Source organism: Morus notabilis, unplaced genomic scaffold, assembly GCF_000414095.1.
Source record: "Morus notabilis unplaced genomic scaffold, ASM41409v2 Scaffold604, whole genome shotgun sequence".
Lineage (NCBI taxonomy): Eukaryota > Viridiplantae > Streptophyta > Magnoliopsida > Rosales > Moraceae > Morus > Morus notabilis.
In genome coordinates, this window is record NW_010362300.1 from 500470 (window position 1) to 525129 (window position 24660).

The 24660-nt window shown below is 32.6% G+C and overlaps 2 protein-coding genes and 1 non-coding gene across 3 annotated transcripts; 2 read left to right on the forward strand and 1 right to left on the reverse strand.

The window, feature by feature from the left end:
* The first annotated feature begins 1712 nt into the window (after nt 1-1712).
* Nucleotides 1713-8737, forward strand: LOC21403030 (ribosome biogenesis protein TSR3 homolog). Its single transcript, XM_024167870.1, has 10 exons — nt 1713-2025; nt 2123-2151; nt 2716-2765; nt 3759-3824; nt 4671-4711; nt 4826-4962; nt 6096-6186; nt 6694-6765; nt 6914-7026; nt 8237-8737. Exons 1-10 carry the CDS (start codon nt 1943-1945, stop codon nt 8362-8364), a joined length of 810 nt encoding a protein of 269 aa, XP_024023638.1. The 5' UTR covers nt 1713-1942; the 3' UTR covers nt 8365-8737.
* A 985-nt stretch (nt 8738-9722) lies between these two features.
* TRNAL-AAG lies at nt 9723-9803 on the reverse strand. The gene has a single exon. It is a non-coding gene; the product is annotated as a tRNA-Leu (tRNA).
* Nucleotides 9804-17413: 7610 nt separating this feature from the next.
* On the forward strand, nt 17414-18579 carry LOC21403031 (galactose-specific lectin). The gene is made up of 3 exons (XM_024167883.1): nt 17414-17587; nt 17799-18038; nt 18337-18579. The coding sequence occupies exons 1-3, from the start codon at nt 17414-17416 to the stop codon at nt 18577-18579; spliced, it is 657 nt and encodes a 218-aa protein (XP_024023651.1).
* Nucleotides 18580-24660: the final 6081 nt, after the last annotated feature.

Below are 24660 nucleotides of genomic sequence, written 5' to 3' on the forward strand. Positions count from 1 at the left end.
TCATTAACTTGAGTTTGAGTTTATCAACTTGACTTGAACTCAGATTTTAACTCTAAACTTAAGTTAAAACTCAAGTTAAAATTCAAATTCAAACTCAAATTTTACAACAAAACAAAAAAAACTTGAATAAAATTCTAAATTGAGTTCAAACTTTTTTTGAGTTTAAGTGTAAATAAACGAGCCAATCTAATAACTTTAAACATGTAAAATGTGTTGATTTGGGTCCTTTGACAACTTAAGAGACAATTATATACTTTCTAGAATTCAACCTTAACAAAAATAAGATAAAGATGTCAAAACGTTACTTAATAATAAAAAATGAATTTACGATTTAATGGTTTGAACGTGGTTTCAAAATCGCAAACTAAACCAATTAAAAAAAATCAGTTGTTTAAGTGGAAATTAAACAGACAAAATGACGGTTTTGGCGGTTTTAAAAGTGACCATTTCAGTTTCGTTTTACAAACAAAGCCCTTCTTTTTAAAAGATATCAGTTCCCCTTTTATATTTTATTTTTTTAGGCTCTAATAAAAGAGATCCGCTTAGTTTATGTGCTGTTTGTTTTAATAATTCGAATAAAAAAATTCAATTCGAATTGTAGTTGAAGGTTTAAATTGATGTCTTTTAGAAAACTGAAAGAGGATAATTTAAACTATTAACAATGGTTTAAATCATTGTGTTTTAGAATTGACCTTACACCCCTAAATTCACAATTTTAGTTGTTTTTTACGGTAAATTATTCAGATTTTATATTTTTTCTCTCCTTAATTTTAAGTTTAAAAAATATCATAATTTTCTCATTTTAATTTTGATTAAGGTGATTTTTTTTAACGTGTTCATAACAAAAAGAGTAACAAATCTCCATCCACATTACATATTATTTTAATGTAATTTACAATTTAGTTTATAAGATTTGTTACAAAATAGTCTTCAACACTTTATTCAAACCCAATTCAAATTTTATTCTCAATCTAAAAAGAATTTGTTCTTTTAGAGTAAAACTCAAAAAAGAAAGTTTAAACTTTATTCAAGTTCCCGTTCATTTCGCCGATTCGAATTTAGAATTTGAGTTTTGTTACAGTAAAAAGCTCTCAGAAATAGTCACATCTAATTTTTTTGCTACAGTAGAAAGCTCTCACACAAAATCACATCTTAACTCGAATTACAAACTCGAATCAGCGAAGTGAACGGGCTTCGTTTGTAAAATTTGAGTTTGAACTTGAGTTTTAACTTAAGTGTGGGGGTAAAAATCTGAGTTCAAGTTTTCCCTTCAACTCAAGTTTTAAACTCAAATTTAAGTTAATGAACAATATTTTTTTTATTATTAAAAATGTCATAACTTTTTCGTTTTAATTCCGATTGAGATGATTTTTTTCTGCGTTCACAACGAAAAGACGAATAAAACCCTACCTATATACGCTATTAAAATTTTTCATCACTATTTTGTTTTTATTAAAATACTATATAAATACAAATTCAAGTTTTGACCTACTCAAACACAAACTCAAATAGATTCTCAATTCAAATCATAACTCAAATGTACATGTCTAAACACAAATTCAAATTACAACTTTAACTCAAATTATAACTCAAAATATCCATTCAAATCACTATAACTCAAAAATATAACCGAACAATCCCTAAATTATAATTTATTTACGTACATAAATATAGATTTGAGACACAATTCAAATCACCACACGAGAGTCCCATTTTCAAAATGGAAAATCACATGTCGTTTCTACTTTACTTTAATTTCTTTCGGAGGTGTTTAGGGATACAACTACAGAAATCGAAACATTTTTAGCAGTTCTCTTCTATTTTTCTTCTTTTCCGGAATAAATAAGCCAGTTACGACTTACGCAGTTGATTCGCCGGCTGCCAACTCCGCCGCCACCGCACCGCCAGCGCCACTAACGGCTGGTTTCCGCCGCAAAAACAAATGGGTCACAACAAGCCAAGACGATTCAGAAGCCATAACTCTCATCGTGGGGAAGGCAGCCGAAACCGTCATCAATTTCCTCCGTAAGCAAAAGCCTCATCATCAGTTCAAACCCCACTCATTTTTTTTTTTTTGAATTATGATTCACGCTTTATCACTTGTGTATTTATCTGATTTCAGTGAGGACGAGCCCCCACCGTCTGATCAAGGTGAAAGATTCTCCGTTACTTGTTTTTCTTTGTTAGTTGTTTGGGGGTGCCTATTAGGTGTTTGATCTGTTGCCCGTGTGGTGTTGGTTTTGAATTTTTTATTTATTTATTTTTATAAGTGTATTTATTTTTATAAGCGTTGATAAAAATCAAGTATAAAGAAATAAAAAGGAAAAGTAGAGCATCAAAGGCACCATTCTTTTCACAATTCGGATCAGAACTCAAACTTTTTGTTAGAGTATTTTCTCTCGCAAAAATTTAAATTCACCTTTTTTGCCATAGTATTTCTCTCACGTAAATTCACTTTCAACTCAAGAGCTTGAACTCACGAAAATAAGTTTGCCATCATATTCTTCCAATTAAGAATAATCAAAGAAAATGGAAAATTCTGTGAAAACTTTATCCGTCGACGCCCACAAAGAAGCTGAGAACTTTGCTTTCTGGAATATATATGACATATCCGTATCTTTATCTTAAAAAATTCGTGAATTCTTTCCATCCAGATTGTCCAAAGAAGTGAAATTACCATAAATTTGGTTGCTGATGAATTTATTGTTGTTGCAGCTCATGAAGTGGAGGAGCCAGGAGGTCCGAAAATCCAACTCGCAATGTGGGTATGCATCATTCTCTGCTTATTTAGTTTCTTTTGCTGTATCTTCTTATATCGCATTGTATGGCTAGACTAGATGGAATTAAGGGATTAATGGTTCTTGATCACAGATGGTTTCAAATAGGTTATTCAGCTGCCTCTTGGATTTGCTGTCTGGGTCTTTTGACATTACAGAAAATATTTGGCGAGCTATCATATCATATTGTTAAGTTATTACTCAGGGCTAATAGTCAAGTAAATGAATCATGTCATTGGAAATATTTGGAACTGTTTTATTTTGTTATTTTTCTAGGATATGTATGGTCTGAAAATCCAACTCGCAATGTGGGTATGCATCATTCTCTAATTATTTAGTTTCTTTTGCTGTATCTTCTTATATCGCATTGTATGGCTAGACTAGATGGAGTTAAGGGATTAATGGTGCTTGATCACAGATGGTTTCAAATAGGTTATTCAGCTGCCTCTTGGATTTGCTGTCTGGGTCTTTTGACATTACAGAAAATATTTGGCCAGCTATCATATCATATTGTTAAGTTATTACTCAGGGCTAATAGTCAAGTAAATGAATCATGTTATTGGAAATATTTGGAACTGTTTTATTTGTTATTTTTCTAGCATAAGTACCCTAACTTCCCCTCTGATTATCCAAATGCCATGTTTTGCCTTGTCTTTTAAACACAAGGATTGATCGTGGCATTCCTGAAACAACAAGGTAAAATGTGACATTTTGATGAAGCACATGGGAGATTAGGTACTTAATTCCTTTTTGTTGGTACCATAAGACAAGCTTTTGCTCCTCCTCTCCATCACAATGGTTTTTTTTTTTTTTTTTTTTTGGTTTTAATATATTTTGGTTATAATATATTGAAAACATAGAGTAATTATGAAGGTTTTGTAAAATGCAGCAATAAGAACTCTCTGTGTTTGTTTTGTTGTGTGAAAAGAATAAGGTTTTTTTTTTTTTTTTTTCAATTAAGTTGCTCCTTGGTTGATGCAGGACTTCGGGCAATGTGATGCAAAAAGGTGCACAGGACGCAAGCTTTCAAGATTTGGCTTGATAAAAGAAAGTATCTGGTTCATTTTTCCCCTCTAATGGTGTTTTATTGTGCAAATATATACATGTTTTATGCTGCACAGATATAATTTCTTAAAGTAAAGTTATTTAAGAATAAGGATAAAGTCATTTTGGTACTCTTTGTCTTTGTTATAGCAAAATATCTTGCCGGTACTTTGTATTTTTAATAATATTAAAACGGTACTTTTACCTTTGAAAAAAACATTCTTTTGGTACCTTGAGACCGATTTTTGGGACATAAACCATTTTACCCTTCTCACAAATTAGCAACATACTAATATTTTTTGAAAAAGTTATGAAAATACTTTAAAACATTTAAAAATTAAGAAATCAAAATAAGTAAAAATGTTTGTAGAAAACATTTTCAAAGTTATTAGTTTTTATTTAATTAATGAAAAGGGCATTTTGACATTGTATGTCTCAAAAATCGGTCTCAAGGTTCCAAAAAAATGTTTTTTTAAAGGTGAAGGTACCGTGTTAATATTATTGAAAACACATGGGACCAGCGATATGTTTCACTATAATAGAGGGTACTAAAATGATTTTATCCCGTCAGAATATTTGTATTGCATGCTATATTTTGTCTATACCATGTTAATATTATTGCATGCATCAGATTCTTCCTCAATCAAATGTTGGAGACTGTTAATGTCTTAACTTCTTGTTTGCTGATTGACTTGATTTAAACCAATTGGGCTCTCTTTCAAATTTAAAATTAGTCACCACCTCACGGTCATTTTGAATATTCAGAAAGTTTCATTAATGTGGGGATATTGGTAGGAGGTTTCCATATTTATAGTCTAATATTCTTGAGATTTGAACAATTCTATACAGGAGTTACGTGTGAACAGTGGTTTTGGTGGCATTGTTTTAAGGTATCTCAATCAAATTGTCATGCTTTGCCTTAGAACATTTTTATATAAACTTGTTCTTCTTGACCAGCGTCATTTGTTGTCAAACTTACAATATTGTCCTTATGATTTTCGCAGTCCAGTTGGAACTCAATGTGTATCTAGAGAAGATTATAGCTTAATCACACGAAAGGGATTAGCTGTTGTGGATTGCTCATGGGCACGCTTGGATGATGTACCGTTTGTGAAGCTGCGTTGCAGTACTCCTCGCCTCTGTATGAGCTCTGATTCTTTTGTACTTTTGTCATTGTTTTGTGTTATTATTTGTCTTTCAACTTAAAATCAAAATGTCTCTAGTATAAATATAATTTAAAAACAAAGAAATAAGACAAAATTTCTGAACTCTTTCCAGAGACTCCAGTAGAACATCCTTTTTCTTTGAGAGCATCTCCAAGGGAACTCCTAACTTTTAGCTAAATTTTAGTTAAAATGGCTAGAAAGCTATTTTAGCTAGCAATTTTTTGGTGAGTCACTCCAACCATACTCCATAGTTTAGCTAAATATAAATTATTTTAATATTTATGAGTTTAAAATATAAATAATTTATTGAGTTTACAAAAGAATATTTGCATTTATTACAGTTGAAAGAACAAAATAATACAAAAAAAATAAATGGCCAGCCTCTCTATGCTAGCTATATTTAGCTAGTGTAGAAGGCATTATTCTAAAATAGCTAACCATTTAGCTAATGGTTGGAGTGGAGAAAAGCTCAAGAAAAGCTAAATAATTAGCCATTTTGGCTAAAAACATGTAATGGCTAGTATGGTTGGAGTTGCTCTTGACAAAATTTTTAGGTTACTAATTTTTCACATAATGTATTTCCACATTCTTTTTCTGCTCGAGTTGTACATTTCCTACGTGCACATCACAAATGATGCTATTATGCCCAATCCAGGGTTTCATTTCATCTATCCATTAAAGTTATTTCTTTTTGTTTCTCTCTCCATGTTTTCTATTTTATTTCAACCCCCTAATGGGTTACTGTTTTATGCTGTGCATAAAGTTGTGTAGTCCAAAAGCAGGTTTGCTGTAAATGTTATTATAAATGATATCGTATAAGAAAATTATTTGGGCATCTGTAATATTGTTAATACCATGATAATAACAGCTTGAACTTTATCATCTTTTTTAGAATAGAACGTTTAACTAATCTGCTGCTGCGTATTATTTTTAACTGTATATTGTTACCGGGAATGATTTTCTCATACATTGCACTGCCGCATTTGTGAATGTATTAATCTCGTCTTATTTTGCACCTGTTCTATTGTTCTTCATGTTAATATTGGAATACTATGTTTATTCCAATGAATTTCTCTCTTCAAGTTGTTTAAATATTTCTCAATTGCAGTGCCATGGCTAGTAGCAGCAAATCCAGTAAATTACGGTCGACCATGCCAGTTGTCTTGTGTGGAGGCATTATCAGCTGCTTTAATTATATGGTACCAAAATTCCGCCTCTTATCTTGCTGGCTGATTAGCTGTTTTTAGGCTCCTAATAATGCTGGAGTTTGAACTCAAGATATACTACATGGTGCAAGTGCATGCTCTGGTGATAGTTTTAACTTATCTATGAATATAGGACCTGAAGCATTGTATCTAGTCTTCTTTAGGATCCATCTTTCATAATCTATTCATGAAGCAGTAGCCAATTATTTAAGGTTTGAACAAAGATTTGAAATGTTTGGCTGTACTGTTTTCCTGTTACTAGTCATTTTCTTGGGCATTCATTTGGTTTCCTTCCAACTCCAAGTTGCTAAATTGATTCAGTCCTTCTGTTATAGTTGACTCTAGGTATAGAAAACCAACTTGGATAGGTTAATCCTTTAAGATACTCATCCCAAAACAGCTCTACTGTAATTTTTTACTTGGTCTAAGGTTGGATGTGCTAACTATTAGAGGCAAATACGAGATGTGTGGTTCATACATTTCTATTATATGGCTTTACAGTGGGGAAGAGGAAACTGCAAATTCGCTGCTTGGAAAATTCAAGTGGGGTCATGCTTTCCTCTCTCTTAACCGGTACGTTCACTTGTTAGCAAGTGGAAGGTTTGGGGCCTTGTGCGTGGTTCTAGACATTTGGGCATCTATCCCATTGGACATTGGAGATTTTTCCAATGTAACTCACTTTAAATGGTTTTCATACTTCGTACATTTTGTTGATGCGCAGGGAGCTTCTAAAGGCATATTCTGAATGTCAGAGCAGTGCTGATATTATCTCAGTTCAAAATTCTTGGCTTTCCCAACAAACCCAGGTCCCGAAGGGACGCACGGAAGTAGAAGGTATTGGCTGTTGTTGAGAAACTCTCTATTACATTATAGGCGGCGTTTGTTTCATCTCCTACTTTTTTTTAAAACAGTGTAGGGTTTATGACTCTCACTATATTAAGAAGAAACAAAACGACCCTTAGATCGCACTCACATACAGTGGTGGAGCCACCTTAGGCCAAGTGGGGCAGCCGCCCCCCACTGGTCCAAGGTGGCCCCTTTAATATTACCCCAACTAATTTTTGATTACATCTTTTTTCTCTTATATAATTTATGACATTTAGGTGAAATGTTTAAAAACATTTCAATTATACCTCAAAGTGTTACTTTTGAGTATCTCATATATGAAACCTAAATTGCTAAATAAAACAATAATCAATGACACTATAATATAAGTTCACAATTTGTAAATTGTAGGCCTTGAAAAGTGAATTAAACCTAATTAGAAGATTGGTTTCTTTAGATTAAAAAAATACAACAAAATAGTAAAGTAGAATAGTAATTTTACTATTACTTTAGTTTCAAAATTTTAGTTTCACTGCTGCCCCACTGAAAGAAGTTCCTGGCTCCGCCACTGCTCACATATATTACGCACCCAGCCATTTGAGCTAGCCTCGAGTGGCTTCATCTCCCATGATTACTTAGTCTAAAAAGTTTGTGTTTTAGAGCAACAATTGCTGATTTTGAAGGTTTTTTTTTCTGTGGTAATATTCACCTACTCCAATTTAATGGATCATGTTACTTATAGGAAAACCTTTCGGTCACATCCACTAATGCTCAACCACTTAATGCAACTAGGATTACTGTATCCAATGGAAAAAGACATGGCTTCCTTCTTAAACGACGTGTCTAACATATGAAATTGCAAAATTAACTCTCAATAATTTGCCCTGGTCCTCACCTGCATTTATGCGTTAAGATCTTAAGTCGAATGGATAGAATGACTAATGTTTGATGATTTGATAGATCAAGGACTCATTTTGAGACGTTTCACAAGTTAGGGATTAAAATAAGATTTGGCTTATAGTTCGGCTAAAAATGAGATTAAACCTTTTCAGTATGAGCCTGCTAGACTGCTAGTTGTTCCTCTTATGTCCTTTTTATCATCCTGACGAAAACTGTTCATGAGAACATATTATCGGTTACTTCTTGAGACCTTGTACATTCTCCGTGAAACTAATATAACTAATCAACTTGAGCATGTGTTTGCTTTCTGTTGCTGCAGGGGAAGAGAAGTCACTTCGGAGTGAAGATGGGGAGTCTAGCGATTCCGATGACGGGCTTCCCCCACTCGAAAGGAACATGAACCATCTGAACTTCCAAGAAACAGAAACTGATGAAGAAAGTGAGTAAAGATGATTATATTTTACTTCCCATCTACCTGGTTAACAGTAACAGAAGCTAGTGCCTCAGTACGTCACTTATGGATATAATGAAAGTAACGTATAGAAATACCCTGCAGAAGATGGTTTATATCTATTATGTATTTATTTATTTGCTATTTTTGTTCACTTGTAACGTCTTTCGTTTGCTCTCTTGGAACTACTAAACTGTACCGAGGTAGGGAGGTGTTTTTTTTTTAGAGCATGAAGGCTATTTTCTGTGATTAATGATCTAGATAAAAAAAAAAAAAAAACGATACACGATTCTATTGAAGGTTGAATATGCAGAGGCAAAGAGCCAAAGGTGAATAAGATTTAGCTTGCTCGTTGATAGGAATTTGATGGGCAAGATCACTTTGAATTATCTGCTATCTACATCAAGCTTTTTTATTTTTATTTTTTATTTTTATTTTTAAAATGACACACACAATTCAACCACGAGGGCTTTTTAAAGGAGGAGGTAACACCGTAACCTCTAAGTGGGCTTGGTTGAGATGAGTTCTACGGATTCTTCACAGAAGTCGCACAAATTTTAATTTTGGATTTGACTTAAGGGTTGTTTGGTTGGGGGATTCGTACATCGATTCGAATTATGGTTCATAGTTCATTATAGTATTTTCTCTCATAAAAAATACACATAAATAAAAAATAGTTCTAATCTTATGATTTTAATCCATGAACCAAATGTCTCCTTAATGTCGCAAGTTCACTTCACTTCTTGTCAATGTGGAACTCAAGATAATTAGGGAGGTTGACACAAGCTTTTAGTGTGGGTTAAATTATGCCAGAGATCTTAAACTCTTACCATTTCTGCTATAGAGTTAAAAAAAAAAAAAATCAATTGTATGGACTTAAATACCCCCAAAACTATATTGTAGGGTTAAGTTTCAACTCCCTTATTTATTTATTTTACTTTGTTATCTTAAATTTAAAATGTTTCATGTATTTTTACGATTAAACATAACTTTATCACTTAAACTACTATTAATATATACTTAAAAAAAAAAATTAATGTGTGGGGGATTCAAACTCAACATTTTGTGGCGGAGTTAGGTGTACAAACTTTATTAGGATAAGCATACTATCACTTACTGTATATTCTTTTTTAATCTCTAAATAACAATTTTTGTCCTATTTTGCTTATTGTTATAAAAACTTCAATTTTGTCATAAAAAAAAGCTTGTTCATACTTGTGACGTCTGTTTAATCCTTGAATTGATCTAAAGTCTAAATCAATGCAAGGAAAAAAAAAAGGAAAAAAAATGATGGAGCTAAACTCAGTGTGGTTCACAAACAGTACAAAGTGCAAAAAATGGAGAATGTTATTTGTGTTGAGAGTGGGATTTGAACCCACGCCCTTTCGGACCAGAACCTTAATCTGGCGCCTTAGACCAACTCGGCCATCTCAACGCTTGCTGCTGAAAGTGGTCCTTTATGAATTATAAATATTATTCCTTACTGCTGAATATTCGATAATACTTTATTGGAGGGGCACAGAAATTCCAGTCTATGATGAGGGAGGGAGCTCAAACATAAACGATTTCTTGCCTTTATTATATATATCATCACTTGCGTAGGTTGATTTTCAAGGGGTTGATAAGAGGATGATCAAGACGTGTGTCGTATGAAGAAAATGGATAGCTTTTTCCAGAGCCTCGTTGACGAGCACCAAAAAAAAAAAAAAAAAAGAAAAAAAAGAGAGAGCTGAATCTGGGGCAAACGACGATGAAAGGAACATGATGTTTACTTACATTGTCGTTGCAAGAGTCGAATCCAGAAGCGTGTGACGACGAGACGACAAAAGGACTTATCCTGGTAGCAGGGGGGGAAGAAGTCAGAAAAATTTTCCAGAGGACGCTTCAGTTAAAACTAAAATAAGTATGTAGTAAATATAATTCTAAGTTAAAATTGAGAGGGTAAATGAAATCATTTTAATTTTTAAATATCTTGCATAAAATTTAGGATCAGAAAATTTTAGAGGGGCAAAGTAAATAAACTTTTAAAAACTCTTAAAACAATTAATTTAAAACTTAGAAATAAAAAATTTTAGAGGGAGCTAAACGAGAAAATAATTAGGGGTAAAAATTATATATATATATGAAAAAAGAAACACATGAGAGAAATCACTTTAATAAGAATAAACTAAAGAACAAATATATTTTAAATATATATAATTTCATTTTTTTCTTATATTCTAAAATTACTTACTAGTTATTTCTTTATTGAGAAAAAGAGATTTGGTCTCCTGAAAAGATTTATGAATATCTTCTCACATGATATCCTTTTTAGACGGGTGGGTATTAGTTTGAATGGAATCCAAGAAAATGATTTCTTGGAAATTGATTTGTAATCATCCAAACCATCAAATGGATTGTTAAATTATTCGTCTTCTTCATGGATTGTAATCAAATGGATTGTTAAATTATTCATCAAATGGATTTGTAATCATCCAAACCATCAAAATATTTTCATTTGATCCTTATTAAAATATTTTCCTTAATATAATGATCACATCATAATGAAAAAAAATTACAAAATAAATCAGTTAAATGAAAATCAGTTACAATATAATTTAAAAAGGATTGAGTCACAACATAAAGGGTATGATATTATTATGAAGCTTTATCAAATGAAAATAAGTCGTCATTAGGGAATATATAAGATACAAAGAATATATAATTTCATTATTTTAATGATGAAACCATTATGAAAAAGAATATGTAATAAATCATTATGAAACAAAATATATGCTACAAAGAAAAAAAAAGTCTTTTCATTAGTTTAATCGTGACATAATTAAGAAACATGCTTAAAAAAAAGCAATACAATATGTATCAAACAATCAACATATACGAAAAAATAAACACATGCGAAATTGTTTAATTAATGCAGTGATCTAAAAAATACGTATAAGAATGAATATGAAATTTGAATGACTCGAAATGAATATTCCAATAAATATGCACAAAGGATGATACAAAGGACCATAAAAAAATGAAGAAAAACAATAAAATTCTTATTAAACATTCCTTCATCAATAAATATTCATTGTTAAAAAGATAAACTTGCTGTTTCATATGAACATAAAAATATGTTTTAAATAAATTTAAAAATATTAAGGTTGATTTTAGCCAAAAACTCTACAATATCTCAAAATGTGTGATATTACTTTACTATTCTTATAAAATTTCACGCGTACGAACACGTGACTCCAACTACTTCAATAAAGCAGAAATATATATATATATATATATATATAAGATAATTGTTCATTAATTAAAATGGATAAGATAATTAATCGTTCTGGGTCATTGAAGGTGGGTAGATTAAAAGCCCACGTTCTAAATACCTAAAAATATATGTGTTAATTAAATTCTGACCATCTCCCAAAGTACTCGAAGGACTCAAATATATTTTAAGGCAACACCTATATTGGGTCTAGATTGATGAGTAAATATTTTAAGGCAAAAAAACACTTGTCGGTCATCTGGTCAGGCCTCAGGTTTTTTTTTTTTTTTTTTTTTTTTTTTTTTTTTTTTTTTTTTTTAGTTGGTCGAGGTGAGAAGGATATATTCGACCTACTTGGAATTCATCTTATTTTTATTTTTTATATTTTTTTAAAAAATAAAAATATTTTTAAAATAACGTTTGACGTATTAAAGATAAAAAATAAAAATAAAAATAATTTTTTAGTTTAGTGTAAAATAAGAGATAAATAAAAAATAATTTTTAGTCGTTTTTTATTTTTTATTTTCGTTTTCTAATTTTTTGAGAAGAGAGAAAGAGATAGAGATATTAATGGATTTTTTTATACTGAAAATAATTTCTTAATAAAACTACTAAATACATTTTTAAAAATGATTTATGTCTAAGATTGAAAATATTTTCATACAAAAAATAAAATCATTTTAGAACGAATTCTAAACGCGCCCATTATAACCGGTTGAGGAGAAATAACGTAATATGACATGTATATAATAATGTAGAAACACACTTTAAGAAAGAAAAATGCTATACAAAAACGAACATGTAACTTTCTGTAATAACAAGTGTATCTTTTTTTTGAAGTAAAAGCATACATGACAATCTCATGTATATTGCTCATATTGTGATGATCCATTTTATTTGTGTTTAATGTCGTATGCTATAACGCGTCGTTATAATTGTGAAGATTGAAGAGAGTTGTTTGTGTATCAAATAACAAATTGTACTGTACAAAAGCACAAAAGAAAAAAAAAAAAGCAATGTCCTTTGTGTTCCTAATCGTGCTATTGAAGTTGTCAATAGCGAGTACAAGCCAATAAGAAAATTTCCAATATTTCCAGCACATTGAATGAGTAAAATAAAATACATTATACAACTCATGGAATAGAAAAGGACAACATTTTTACTTGTGGACAAGGCACTCAATTTTCTTAAAATTGTTCATTAACGATATACTTAATTTCTTAAAATTTATTGATTAGTGCATGAAAATGCACCATGAATACTGTTTTTGATTTATATAATATTAAAATATTTAAGCTTTAATTAAACAATTATATTATTTTTATTCATAATATTTTTAATTAGAATTTGTCTAATTTTTGCTTAATTACAAATAAAAAGCAGTGTAAAAAGCTACATAAAAATAAGCCATAAAAGCTATGTTTTCAACCACCCGGAGCCAAGCCACTAAGCCGAGCCTCACTAGCCAAAAGAGAGAAGAGCCGTGTGAGCCGAAGCCAAAGCCGATTTCCCCATGGGCCCCAGCTCGCCTGCCTTCCTCACTCCACCTCGCGCGCGTCACCAGCACGCAAACATCCCAGGGCGCGCGTTCTTCCTCCGCGCGATCCTCTAGCGTGTCTGACTCCTCAGCAACGTGGGTCCCGCGTGTCAGCGTGCCATCCCAAGCTCTTCTCCGCGTGCGACAACTGTCAAACCTTGTCCCCCACTCTGCCCGCGCCAGCACAATCCAACCAATCCGCCCACGACACGTGGCACGTTTTCTCCTCACTTCCAATCACGTTGCGACACGTGTCCCCTTTGGTGCTGAATTCGAATTCCTTCCCCAAAAATCAGAGCAAATTACCAGATTCCTTTCCCAAATCAAATATGTGATTTCTCCTAATTTATGTGTAATTTTATTTTGTTTCCTTTTCTTTTGTAATTTTCTAGTTTTACAATTTATTTCCTTATTTGACAGGCAACCTCTGAATACTATAAATAGAGGGGTTGGCCTAAGGTTTTAGAAAGCTTTGAATATTCAGTTTTCTGTCGTCTTGCTGTCAGTCTCATATTTTCTCTCTAGAACTTGTGAGAATGTTTTGCAAGATAAGCTAAAGTTCTCTTGGTGAGGTTAGAGATGAACTTCTATTGAGCGATCCAATTCAGAGTTTTGATTCCTTATACTGTAAAGTTCAATATCTTAATGAATTAAATATCATCTATTTTTCTATTACTTTTTAAAATATTGTGTGCCAATTTTTATATAAGTTCAGTCACGCTTTTCTTATGTAATTATGTCACGCATTATTTTGTTATTTCAATTATTTTACAAATTATCTTTTATTGCAATATTGTCAAATTGATATATTGTCGATTTTGGATAACTTGTAATAATAATATTTTCAGAGTTAACATGGAGATTTAATTTATTCGATTCTTTTATTTTGTGAATCAAAACTGGAATTGGTGAACGAAATATTAAGAATTCTCGACACCTTACCATTTTTATTATTGAATTTTCTTCATACAAATTCCCTCATTTCTATTTTATTTGCAACAAAAATCCCCAAAACTCTCATTTTTTTTAATTCACTTTTCTCTAACGCTCTTATTCTGTTAGTCATTCTTGTTATTTTGTTATCTCTCTGTGGATACGACCGCCCTTCTGTGCTACAATTGACCACTTGTGAGCATCATTTTTAGGCGTTAATCACTCATTGTCTTTGATTCATTAACATTATACTAAATTTTCCAAGACTCTCTTCGTCTCATTGTTTCTATGACAGTTTTTTTCTATAGTTGAGGGTTTAGTTTAAGATCATTTGGTCCCTTATAAAAAGAACCAGAGTAAGTAAGAAAATTTTTGCAGGAAAGGAACTAAGCTTGTTTGATATTTGGGATCTTCTTTTTAGTCGTGCAAATTAAAGCTTTGTTTCCATTATTTCATAAAGCAAAATAGGCTATAGTAGTTAACCATGTAAATGAATCTTTCACACTCAAGAAATAAAAATTCTTGCAATATCAATCTATTAGATTAATTTTGACGCCTCATGTTATAATATATCCATTCTACAATAACAAGAATTAAAATCGTTGCCTACTATGTTCCAACTAAAATTAAAGGTCTACACCACAAAAACACAAAAATATCAGACCAAACCTCTACAAAGTAACAAGGAACTCTCAATCCAACAACACCAAAGAAAAGTTTCAAAAGTAACGGTCAAATGTTTTAGATAGTGTAAATTCTTATCAATATTTAAAAGATTTAACACTTTTAAGATTTCTCCACAAAACCCCTACAAACCAATTTTTTGTCAATATCGAAAGAAGCATTTCAAATCTGCTCAAAAAAGAATAAAAAAATTTAATTCAGAATATATTGAACAATTTTCACAGCTCACAGACTCAATAATAACTTTGGATCTGAGTAACTTGGATAATCTTGACAAATATCTCTTGAAAGTGCACGGGTCAAGATTTTTACTCTTCACTCTTGATTCATAACATTTTTAGTCAAATAATTACATTAACAAAAAGATATTTATCAAGACTAAGGGTTAAAAGTCCAGAATCATACATTCTCAAGAGTAAATTCTCCATTTTTGGAGTAAGCACTTTGGATGCAAGAGTACGGATAAAAAGCCTAACATAAATATGCATAAGGACTCGGACAATATTGCTTTCCTGCTATCTTTAGATACAAAAAATGGGAATACATAGAAAACCAGCAAAAGTGAAAATAGGCAAAAAAAGCATCAATAGTTGGAGATTATTGGTAATCTCATTTCGTGATCTTCAACCATTTAGGATGACTTCTCTTCTGCTTCGAACCCCAGCGTTTTGCCCTCTGCTTCTTTATTATGAAAGCAGGATTAGGTTTATCGGATTTCATCCTCATCACCAATACAAAAATATCTTACTGTTTTGCCTTCTTTCAAAGCAGAAACAATAGGACTCACAATATCTACTACTTTCAACTCATCAAAAAACTAAAGAAATTTAAAAAGAGGAACAATGTCTTCGATTTGGTCTATTTCCATACTAAACTTATTAAAATTACATTATTTACGACTTTTCTATGTTGTTTACATATTCAAATATCACAACTTCGGATGCTACTTATTCTACGAATAATATAAACTACATTGAGAATCCCCAATACAAAGCACACTTTATAGTGTTTCTATTACATCTAAATATAGATTACATTTCAATTAAATAACCATTCTCTGAGTAGAGAATATATTTTAAAATCCAATATAAGATTAGACAGACAATCGTTTCACTTTGTATATCTCACTAACAATTTCTTTCATCTAAACCATTCAAAATTAACTTTCTTTCAATAATCAAAACCAAAACCAAAACTTATCCTTTACTCCACAATCGACCCAAAGATTGTCCTACAATACAAAAAATTTACCCAATTTGAATAATACCAAGAATGGGCCCAGTAATTTTGTCGCAAAATGTAGAAAAATTGAGAAATTTCATAAGAACTTCCATTTAAGAGATATTTGATATTTACAGTGCCTTATCTATTTTACTATGTAGTACGGTTCTCCTAAACTTCAACGACGAGATCGTATGCCTTGCGATATGAATGTTGCTACTCCGGCCAATCTATTATCGGGTTCCAGCAATATTACCGACCAATTGCATGCACAAATCGTAGTTGCGATAGAAAAACCCAAAACGACATCTGCTTTGTTGGTGGTTATAAACAAAGAGGAATAGGCTGAGTAATGAAACCCCAACTTACACATAATAAGCAAAATCCCACAAATTTAAGTTCAAACGACAATTCGTTGAATTACATGAATACTGAATATTTAAACCATTATAATAATCTATCATGGTACTAAATCTTTTTGTAGTCTTGACAAGTCTGGTTAATTAAGAACCCCGCGTGATCCACAAAAAAATTCAAATAAAAACGCTTATATATGCCCGTCCATTTTCAATCTTATTGCTACAATTAATGTTTTGACCGGTTAAGGGTCGTTTGGTACGAAGATTTAAACAAAGGTAATTTTAATAATGATTTTATAACTAGAACTATGATTCATCATTTTTAGTTAAAATCATACGTCTGAAACCATGATTCAGAATCAGGGGTTTGAATCACCTTAAATCAAGAGGAAGGTGGTTTTAGAATCATAATTTGAGCTAGTTTAAAACATCACATTAGATTCTGAATCATGATTCATAATCATCTAAGCCAAACACTGATTTTGAATCATGATTCAGAATCACTGTAAACAAACATTGATTCTGAACCAGGATCCAGAATCATGATTCTGAATTCATCTACTAAACGCACTCTAGTGTTTCAGATAATGTCTGATTAGAGACCATTAGTAAATAAAAAATAATAATAAAAATAAGAAGGAGATAAGACTCTTGCAGAGTTCCTAACTAAAGATAATTAAATTAGACCGGTTATGATTCGAACAACAAGGAACACTCAACTACTAGTCTAGTCCAGTATTTATTTATTTATTTATTTTTGCATTGGTAGGTAATTAGGGACATATGCATTATACCCTCACTACGACAGTATAACTTGGTTCAGAACCTTGTCTTCTAACAAAAGTTCATGGCTCAGCACGTGATGCCAGGTGATATTCTTCTTATCCAATACTATATATCTACAACCGAGGTCATGAATCGTTTGAATTTCCTTCATTGCCCCTAAGCAAACATGAAATTCCAAATAAGTGTAGCAGCTGTGTCTCTATATATAGCCACGTAAAGAAGCTAGTTTCTCCACAACCAAATATCTACTTGAACTAATTTTCAATATTTTCATGCGAATGGCCTCCTCTTCTTTTCTCTCCCTCTCCGTCCTTGTCCTCCTCTTCTCCATCTCCTCCGCCTACAGCCGCAAGTGGTCCTTGCCAAATGGCCTCGACCAAAACCCGATCAGGATAATCGAGGCCGCCATTGGAGTTTCTAAAGAAACCTTTAAGCACAGCGGGATGGTGAGGCTTCATACATATATTTACACACACATATATATATATATATATATATATGTATATATTTTGAAATGACATACATTTCTTTTATACGAATCGATAGAAATTGCATTGTAACTCTTCAACGAGGACATATTTCTCTATAATTCTTCTATTTGTTGCATTTTGATGTATTAGAATATACACGCAAAACCATTTGAAAAATATTTTGTAGGAAGCTAAAAACAATCAACAAAGTGGGAAAAGCCAGACAATAATTGTAGGAACATGGGGAACCCAAGCAACCAGTTCTAATGGTGTAGATTTTGATGATGGTGCATACACGGGAATAAGAGAAATAAACTTTGAATATAATGACGAAACAGCCATTGGGAGCTTTCAAGTGACCTACGACTCGAATGGTGTGCCATTTGTTGCAGAAAAGCATTCAAGCTTTATAACAGGCTTTACACCAGTGACGGTTAGTCTTTAATTCCTTTCTTTATTATTTTAATTTAGAGAATTTCTTTTATGGCCGTGTACATACATATATATGGGAATTTGTTTACTAAAAAAATTTAGAATTAGAGCTGTCTATAAGGATCTATTATATTTTTCAAAGTTAAAATATCAGTTGTAACTCGTTCCTCACACGTTAAACACATCTATAAATATTATAATTTACAAATATTTAGTTATAAATACTTACCATATACATCATATATATGTATTACTAGTTTAATTTATTTATTTATATTTTTGTATCCTTTGAGATTCAGATTTCTCTAAATTTTCCGAGTGAGTATATAGTCGAAGTGAGCGGGTACACAGATAATGTGCAAGGTTATAAAGTAATACGCTCTTTAACATTCAAGACCAACAAGGCAACCTATGGACCATATGGAACTAAGAGCGGCACACCTTTCAATCTTCCAATTCAAAATGGCTTAATTGTTGGATTTAAAGGAAGTATCGGCTATTGGTTGGACTATATCGGGTTTCATTTATCCCTTTAAGATTATGAGTAACTAATGAAAACATGCTAGTAAGATGGATTTTCGCTTTGCACTTATAAAATAATTCAAATCATTAAGTATGTAATGGTAATATTTTATGTTGGTTTTGCTAACTATCTTATTGCCCTATATACATATGAGGAATGATTTGAGGTGTATTTGTGACGTTTGAAATAAAAGATCTATCTAGTGAGCATATTGGTGTTGTGTAATATCAGCTCTTAAATTTTCTATTTTTTTTTGTTCTAGAATAATTTAAATGCTTTTTTGTATAAGTATCTCTTGAACTTATCGCTTATGACAAATTAATCTCTAAACTAAAATTTGTTGCAATTAACCTCTCAAAATTTGAAATTCGTGCCTAACAAGTTCAATTTTAAATGGTGTTTAACTTTTGATGAATTTTCTTCACATGCCCTGCACGCGACTTTTAAAGGATGGTAAACCTGCAGAATAACAAAAAAAGAAGATAAACCTGCATAAAAAAGAATTAGAAAAACAAAAACAATATATATATATATATATATATATACAAAGAAAACACAAAAAGTAAGGCTGATTTTGATTTGCAAAAAGTTCTATTGATGAATGAATCATTGGTCTAAAGTTTGGTCGTAGATTTGAATGATCGATGCTAAAATGGATGTTTCTGAGGTACCATTTGCGCTTGAGGGCTAAACATTTGAATTTGAAGCCAGAAAGAGGTGAAAGAAACATATACTTGAATGAGAAGACAACAAAAATGGAAAAATCCATTTCAAAGACGATTGCTTCGAATCATCTCAACTTTAATTATCTCAAATTTACGGTTTCTTTTCTTCTTGTTTTTTTTTTTTTTCATAAATGATCAACAATAAAATATGTAGTTTCCAAAAAATTATCAGCAAAACATAGAGCTCCTAATGCTGCATGCTCCATTGAGCAAAAAGGCCTCATTAGAGACGGCAAAATCTGCAGTTCTTCCAATGGCGTCATCTGGCAGGGACGACATTGCTACGCCGGGGCCTTCGCTGTACGTAGCTTGGATTGGTACAAGGTAGGGCTTTTTCTTGTCCCGCCCTAAAGGGTGCATGTTGCACATATTTGGCCCCAGCGATGTTAGAAAAATTTCACAACTCAATGATATATGGGTTGAGTTGGGGCTGTGCGGAGTGGGTTGGGTGGTCGATTCCAACATTCAAATAATCAAAGTTCGATCCAGCATTCAAAGTTTATCATCAAATAAAAATAGTAACTCCAACATTCAAAGTTCGTCATCAAATAATACTGATCATCAAAGAGAAATAATATTGATCATCAAACATAATTCTAACATTCAAAGTTTATAATCAAATAGAACTAATACTGATCAGTCCATCATCAAACATAACAATTCAAAGTTCAATCCAACATCAAACATGAAGCAAAGTAGTTCATCCAACATTAAACATAAACATGGGTTAGGTTGGGATATGCGGGCCAATATAGGCCCAACCCACAAACTGCCCCCAAATACCTCGGGTCAAATATTTAGTGGGTCGAAAAATAAAAAATAATGCTACAAATTACCTTTTTCGGGTTGAGTTGGGGTAGAGTGTGTTGGGTTTGCAGGTTGTTTGGGTTTATGTACAGCCCGGAGACAAAGGGTGGGGTTGCTGCAACGACGTCATCAGGAGGGGACAGAGATGTGCCGGCGAAGGTCCGCAGCGACGTTGGCATTTACATAGTTCAAGATTTATTTTTCTACATTTCCTTGATTATGGACTCATCCAGTAAAGTTGAGAAATTCAATTTGATCCAAAATCAGTTGCGGGGAATGCCGTGTTCGTGATGAAATTGCTCAACATATATGGAGATAAAATCAATGAATCAGTTAATTTTTGTCGATAATTACTAGTTAAGACAAGTTTTATATTTGAAAAATTATCAGGTTATGACCTGAGCTAATGCAGATTTATAGGGCCCGTTCACTTCACTAACTCCAATTTTATGATTTGAGTAAAAAAAGTGAACTTGAGTTATTTTTAATTGGAGTTGTAATGTGAAATTTGAGTTGCATGTTTAATAAGAGATTGATGTGACATTTATAACTTGAGTTTTGTGTTCACTTGCACAAATCTAAACTCACCACTTACATAATATTGCATTGGATTTATATTGATTTTCTGTATCTACATAAGTCATTAATAGTCTTGCAAGCCATAAGACAAATGGCCAGCTCAAATTAAGTACAGAAAAAATTCCTCAGCATTACACAACTTGACAATAAACATGGCTTGCTGTACGGCAGAGGTGAGCAAAAAACAACATCAAACCTGGAGAGAAAATGAGTAGGACGCAATGAACAAATGATGGCAGTGTAATCATCCACAGTGGATGCTATAGACTAAGGTACAAAAGGCCACAGCAGAAACATACCACAATAGGAGATGCATAAACTACAGTAACAACGGCAGCAGCAGAAACAATAAGGATAAATATGAGAGGCCATATGCTAACGTAAAAACGGCAATAGCATGGCCAATGCGACAATATGACCGGCCATAAGGTAAGGAAAACACGGCAACACCAGAGTGCCATCAGAGGAGGACCGGCCACAAGATAATGTAAAAACGGCAACATCAAAACTGAATGCCACAGTAGGTCCGGCCATAAGGTAAGGTAAAAACGGCATCAGGGAAGCCAATACAACAACCAGAGATGCAATAGGCTCAGGTAAAATGGGCAACAGATTAGCCAATACAGTAACAGGGGATGCAATAGGCTCGGGTAAAAACGGCAACAAATTAGCCAATACACCGGAACAGGGGATGCAATAACCCATATAAACGGCAACAATAGAGCCAAAACGACAACCCAGAAAAATAGCCAGGTAAGGTATAAACGACATCAGGCGACTACATACGGCAACAGGGGATGCAATAGGGGATGCAATGGAAACGACAACAGCGGATGCAATGGAAACACATACAAACGACAACAGTGGGGAAAAAACAACAACAGTAGCCAAGCATCGAACCAGTGAAAACGAAGAAGATGTACAGTGCAACCACGACAAATCCAGAGACAACAATGGTTTATAGAGCTTAGTAGAAATGAAAGAGCATACCCGGTTGGAACCAGTTGATGACAACTGCTTATTGTTTATCACAACCCCCAAACGCGAGCGTGAGGCACTTCGTACGACGGAGTGACACCGGAATGGCCGACGGTAACGTCGCAAAGGAAGATAACCAGACAATGCGAGATGGGGCCATTTGGCTCTACATCGACGCAATAAAACGGCCAACGGAGTTTGCCGGTTGCCGCGAGGCGGATGAATGGTATCCGTGATGAAGATTCAAGGGCACGGACGGGGAACACTTCTAGGGTTGGGCATGCAACAAGTAATCGAAGCAAAAATGGTGGAAATAGAGGAGAGGTTACCTTTTTTCGCTACGGATCGACACAAAAAACAATCGATTCGGGCAACCGACCCCGCTTGGGGAGAATCATTTTTCACTCCAAAATCTGCAGGAAATCGATGTTTAGAGTGAAATCAGAGGAGGAAGGCAGGAACGAGGGTCATGCGTGCAGAAAGCAGAGAGAAATCTGCAATGGGGAGGCAGGAACGAGGCAGCAACGGGAAGAAAGCAGAGGAATCTGCACTGTTCAAGCACATGGAAACACTGTATAAACACACTGCAGTAATGAAAAAACAACCGGTATGCCAAACTCTGAAATCAGAGTTATTACTCGAGTTTTACACTCGAGTTTGTTTTGATGAACGTAAAACTCAACCCAAAATTCAACTCGAGTTGGGCTTATTCGAGTGGGATACATGAAGTGAACGGGCCCATAGTTTTTATGATGTTGGCTTCGGCCTGTCAATTAGATCCCGACACTGGGCCCAACACGTTGGTTCGTTCTGGCACCGAGCCCGACTCATTAGTCTGGTCTTAAAGTTGATCACGTCTTGTTGTTTCGGTCTCGATATCAAGTTTATGTTATATTTTTGTTTTTTGTTTAGAAAAATAAGTAATAAAATTTTTGTTATCAAATGTGTTTTTTGTTTTTTTTAAACAAAAAAATAAATAGTATTTACCAAACATGTTTCTTGTTTTAAAAAGTAAAAATTAACAAGAAAATTATTTTTGTTTTTTGTTTAAACAAACACAAAAACAAAACATTTTCAAACAGGCCTAATTACTCAAAAAGGATTGAGTCACAATATCCAAGGGTATGATACTATTATGAAACTCTGTCCAATGAAAATAAGTCTTCATTAAGAAAATGAACACCGAATATTAAATTACATATCAAATACAAGAATATATCAGATATAAAGAATAGATAATTTCATTATTTTAATGATGAAGCCATTACGAAAAAGAATATATAACAAATCATTATGAGACAGAGTATGTGCTATAAAGAAAAGAAGATCTTTTTATTAGTTTAATCGTGACATAACTAAGAAACAATCTGAACAAAAAAAAAAAAAAACAATACAATATGTATCAAACAATCAACATATACAAAAAAATGAACACATGCGAAATTGTTTCATTAATGCAGTGATCTAAGAAATACATATAAGAATGAATATGAAATTTGCATGACTCGAAATGAATATTCCAATAAACATGAACAAAAGATGATACAAAGGGCCATAAAAAAAAAAAAAAAAAACGGAAAACAATACAACATGTATCCAACAATGAACATACTCGAAAACTTGAACAGATGCGAAAATTTTTATTAATGCAATGATCAAAGCAATACATAAAAGAATCAATACAAAATTTGAATTACCTGGATAAAGAAAGAAAACACTATTAAATCAGTGAAAAACAACACAAAAATCGTTTATGTCTAAAAGAAAAATCAAGGACACCAAATCCGAGTAACACTAAATAAACAACAATATCAACGAAAAAAACAGTAATAACAAAAGCAAACGAAGAACAAAAGGAATAGCATTAACGTAAACACAAGCAAATCAAACAAAAAGTAATAGCAGTAAAATAAACAACAAATAACAAAGACAGCCGTAAATAACAATAACAAAGACAGTCGATCAAGCAAGTAATAAACACCAAACAAAACGAAATCCAAAGAATTAAGACTGCAAATCAACGACAGATGAACTCAAGTCAACGATCAGTAACGAAGAACGTGAACACGAAACACAGAACGGGACAAATGAGCGAAAAAACGTGGAAAAAAATGCACACATACGATAGAATTCAAACATGAAAAAAGAGGAAAAATTAATAACCGGATAAAAAAATCATAATAAAAATCATATTGATTGATTACAATAAATCAATGAAAGTTAAAAAAGGGAAGCAAATATCTAAATTATAATAAAAAAATCAGTCTACAAATAAATAAACTCTAATCATATAAAGAACATTACTGAAAATACCCAATAAAGGCAATACTGGAAAAAAAATGCCTTATGAAAAACAAAGCGGTATTCTTGTAATATCTAGTCGATGTTTTTAAAAATATAGGTTCAAAAGTAGGCATTTTATGTAATTCAAGAAAGACAAATGAAGAAAATGAAACCCAAGCTGATTACAACGTAGTGTCCCAATTCCTATCCTGGACGAAAGTTACAAGAAAAAACGACAACAAATAACAAACAGAACAATATTATAAGTGTTTGAGATTCTTGTACAAATGAATAGGACCCTAGAATCCCTAGGTAATGATTGTCCATAGTCCAGCCCACACATGAAGAGAAGTGTTAAATGATAAAACTATTATTAGCCACCTCCTAATAGTTCAACTTTTTGGGATGGATTAGTAAACTAACATGGTATCAGAGAGGGGGTAAACACCGTAATTGCACTCTTTATTCTTATTTAAATTGTCATCATGTATTGTGTCTTTAATATATTTCGGACTTATTATCAAATATTCACGTATTGGGTTTTCTAATTAATTTACCTACACGATTGTCTATTGTCCAACCCACACGTGACGGAAAATGTTAAAGTATAAAAATATTTAAGTATAAAACTATTGTTAGCCTACATCTTAATAGCTTAAACTTTTAAGATGAATTGGTAAACTAACAGTATGAAGTGACAAGGAAAAACGACAACAAATTAA

Bases quoted from the DNA above. Each gene is read 5' to 3' on its own strand.
- LOC21403030 (XM_024167870.1), top strand. From the start codon at position 1,943: ATGGGTCACAACAAGCCAAGACGATTCAGAAGCCATAACTCTCATCGT. The intron at 2,026-2,122 runs GTAAGCAAAAGC...ATCTGATTTCAG, and splicing joins AACCGTCATCAATTTCCTCC to TGAGGACGAGCCCCCACCGT. The intron at 6,187-6,693 runs GTACCAAAATTC...ATGGCTTTACAG, and splicing joins TCAGCTGCTTTAATTATATG to TGGGGAAGAGGAAACTGCAA.
- LOC21403031 (XM_024167883.1), top strand. From the start codon at position 17,414: ATGCGAATGGCCTCCTCTTCTTTTCTCTCCCTCTCCGTCCTTGTCCTC. The intron at 17,588-17,798 runs GTGAGGCTTCAT...AATATTTTGTAG, and splicing joins CCTTTAAGCACAGCGGGATG to GAAGCTAAAAACAATCAACA. The intron at 18,039-18,336 runs GTGACGGTTAGT...GTATCCTTTGAG, and splicing joins TTATAACAGGCTTTACACCA to ATTCAGATTTCTCTAAATTT.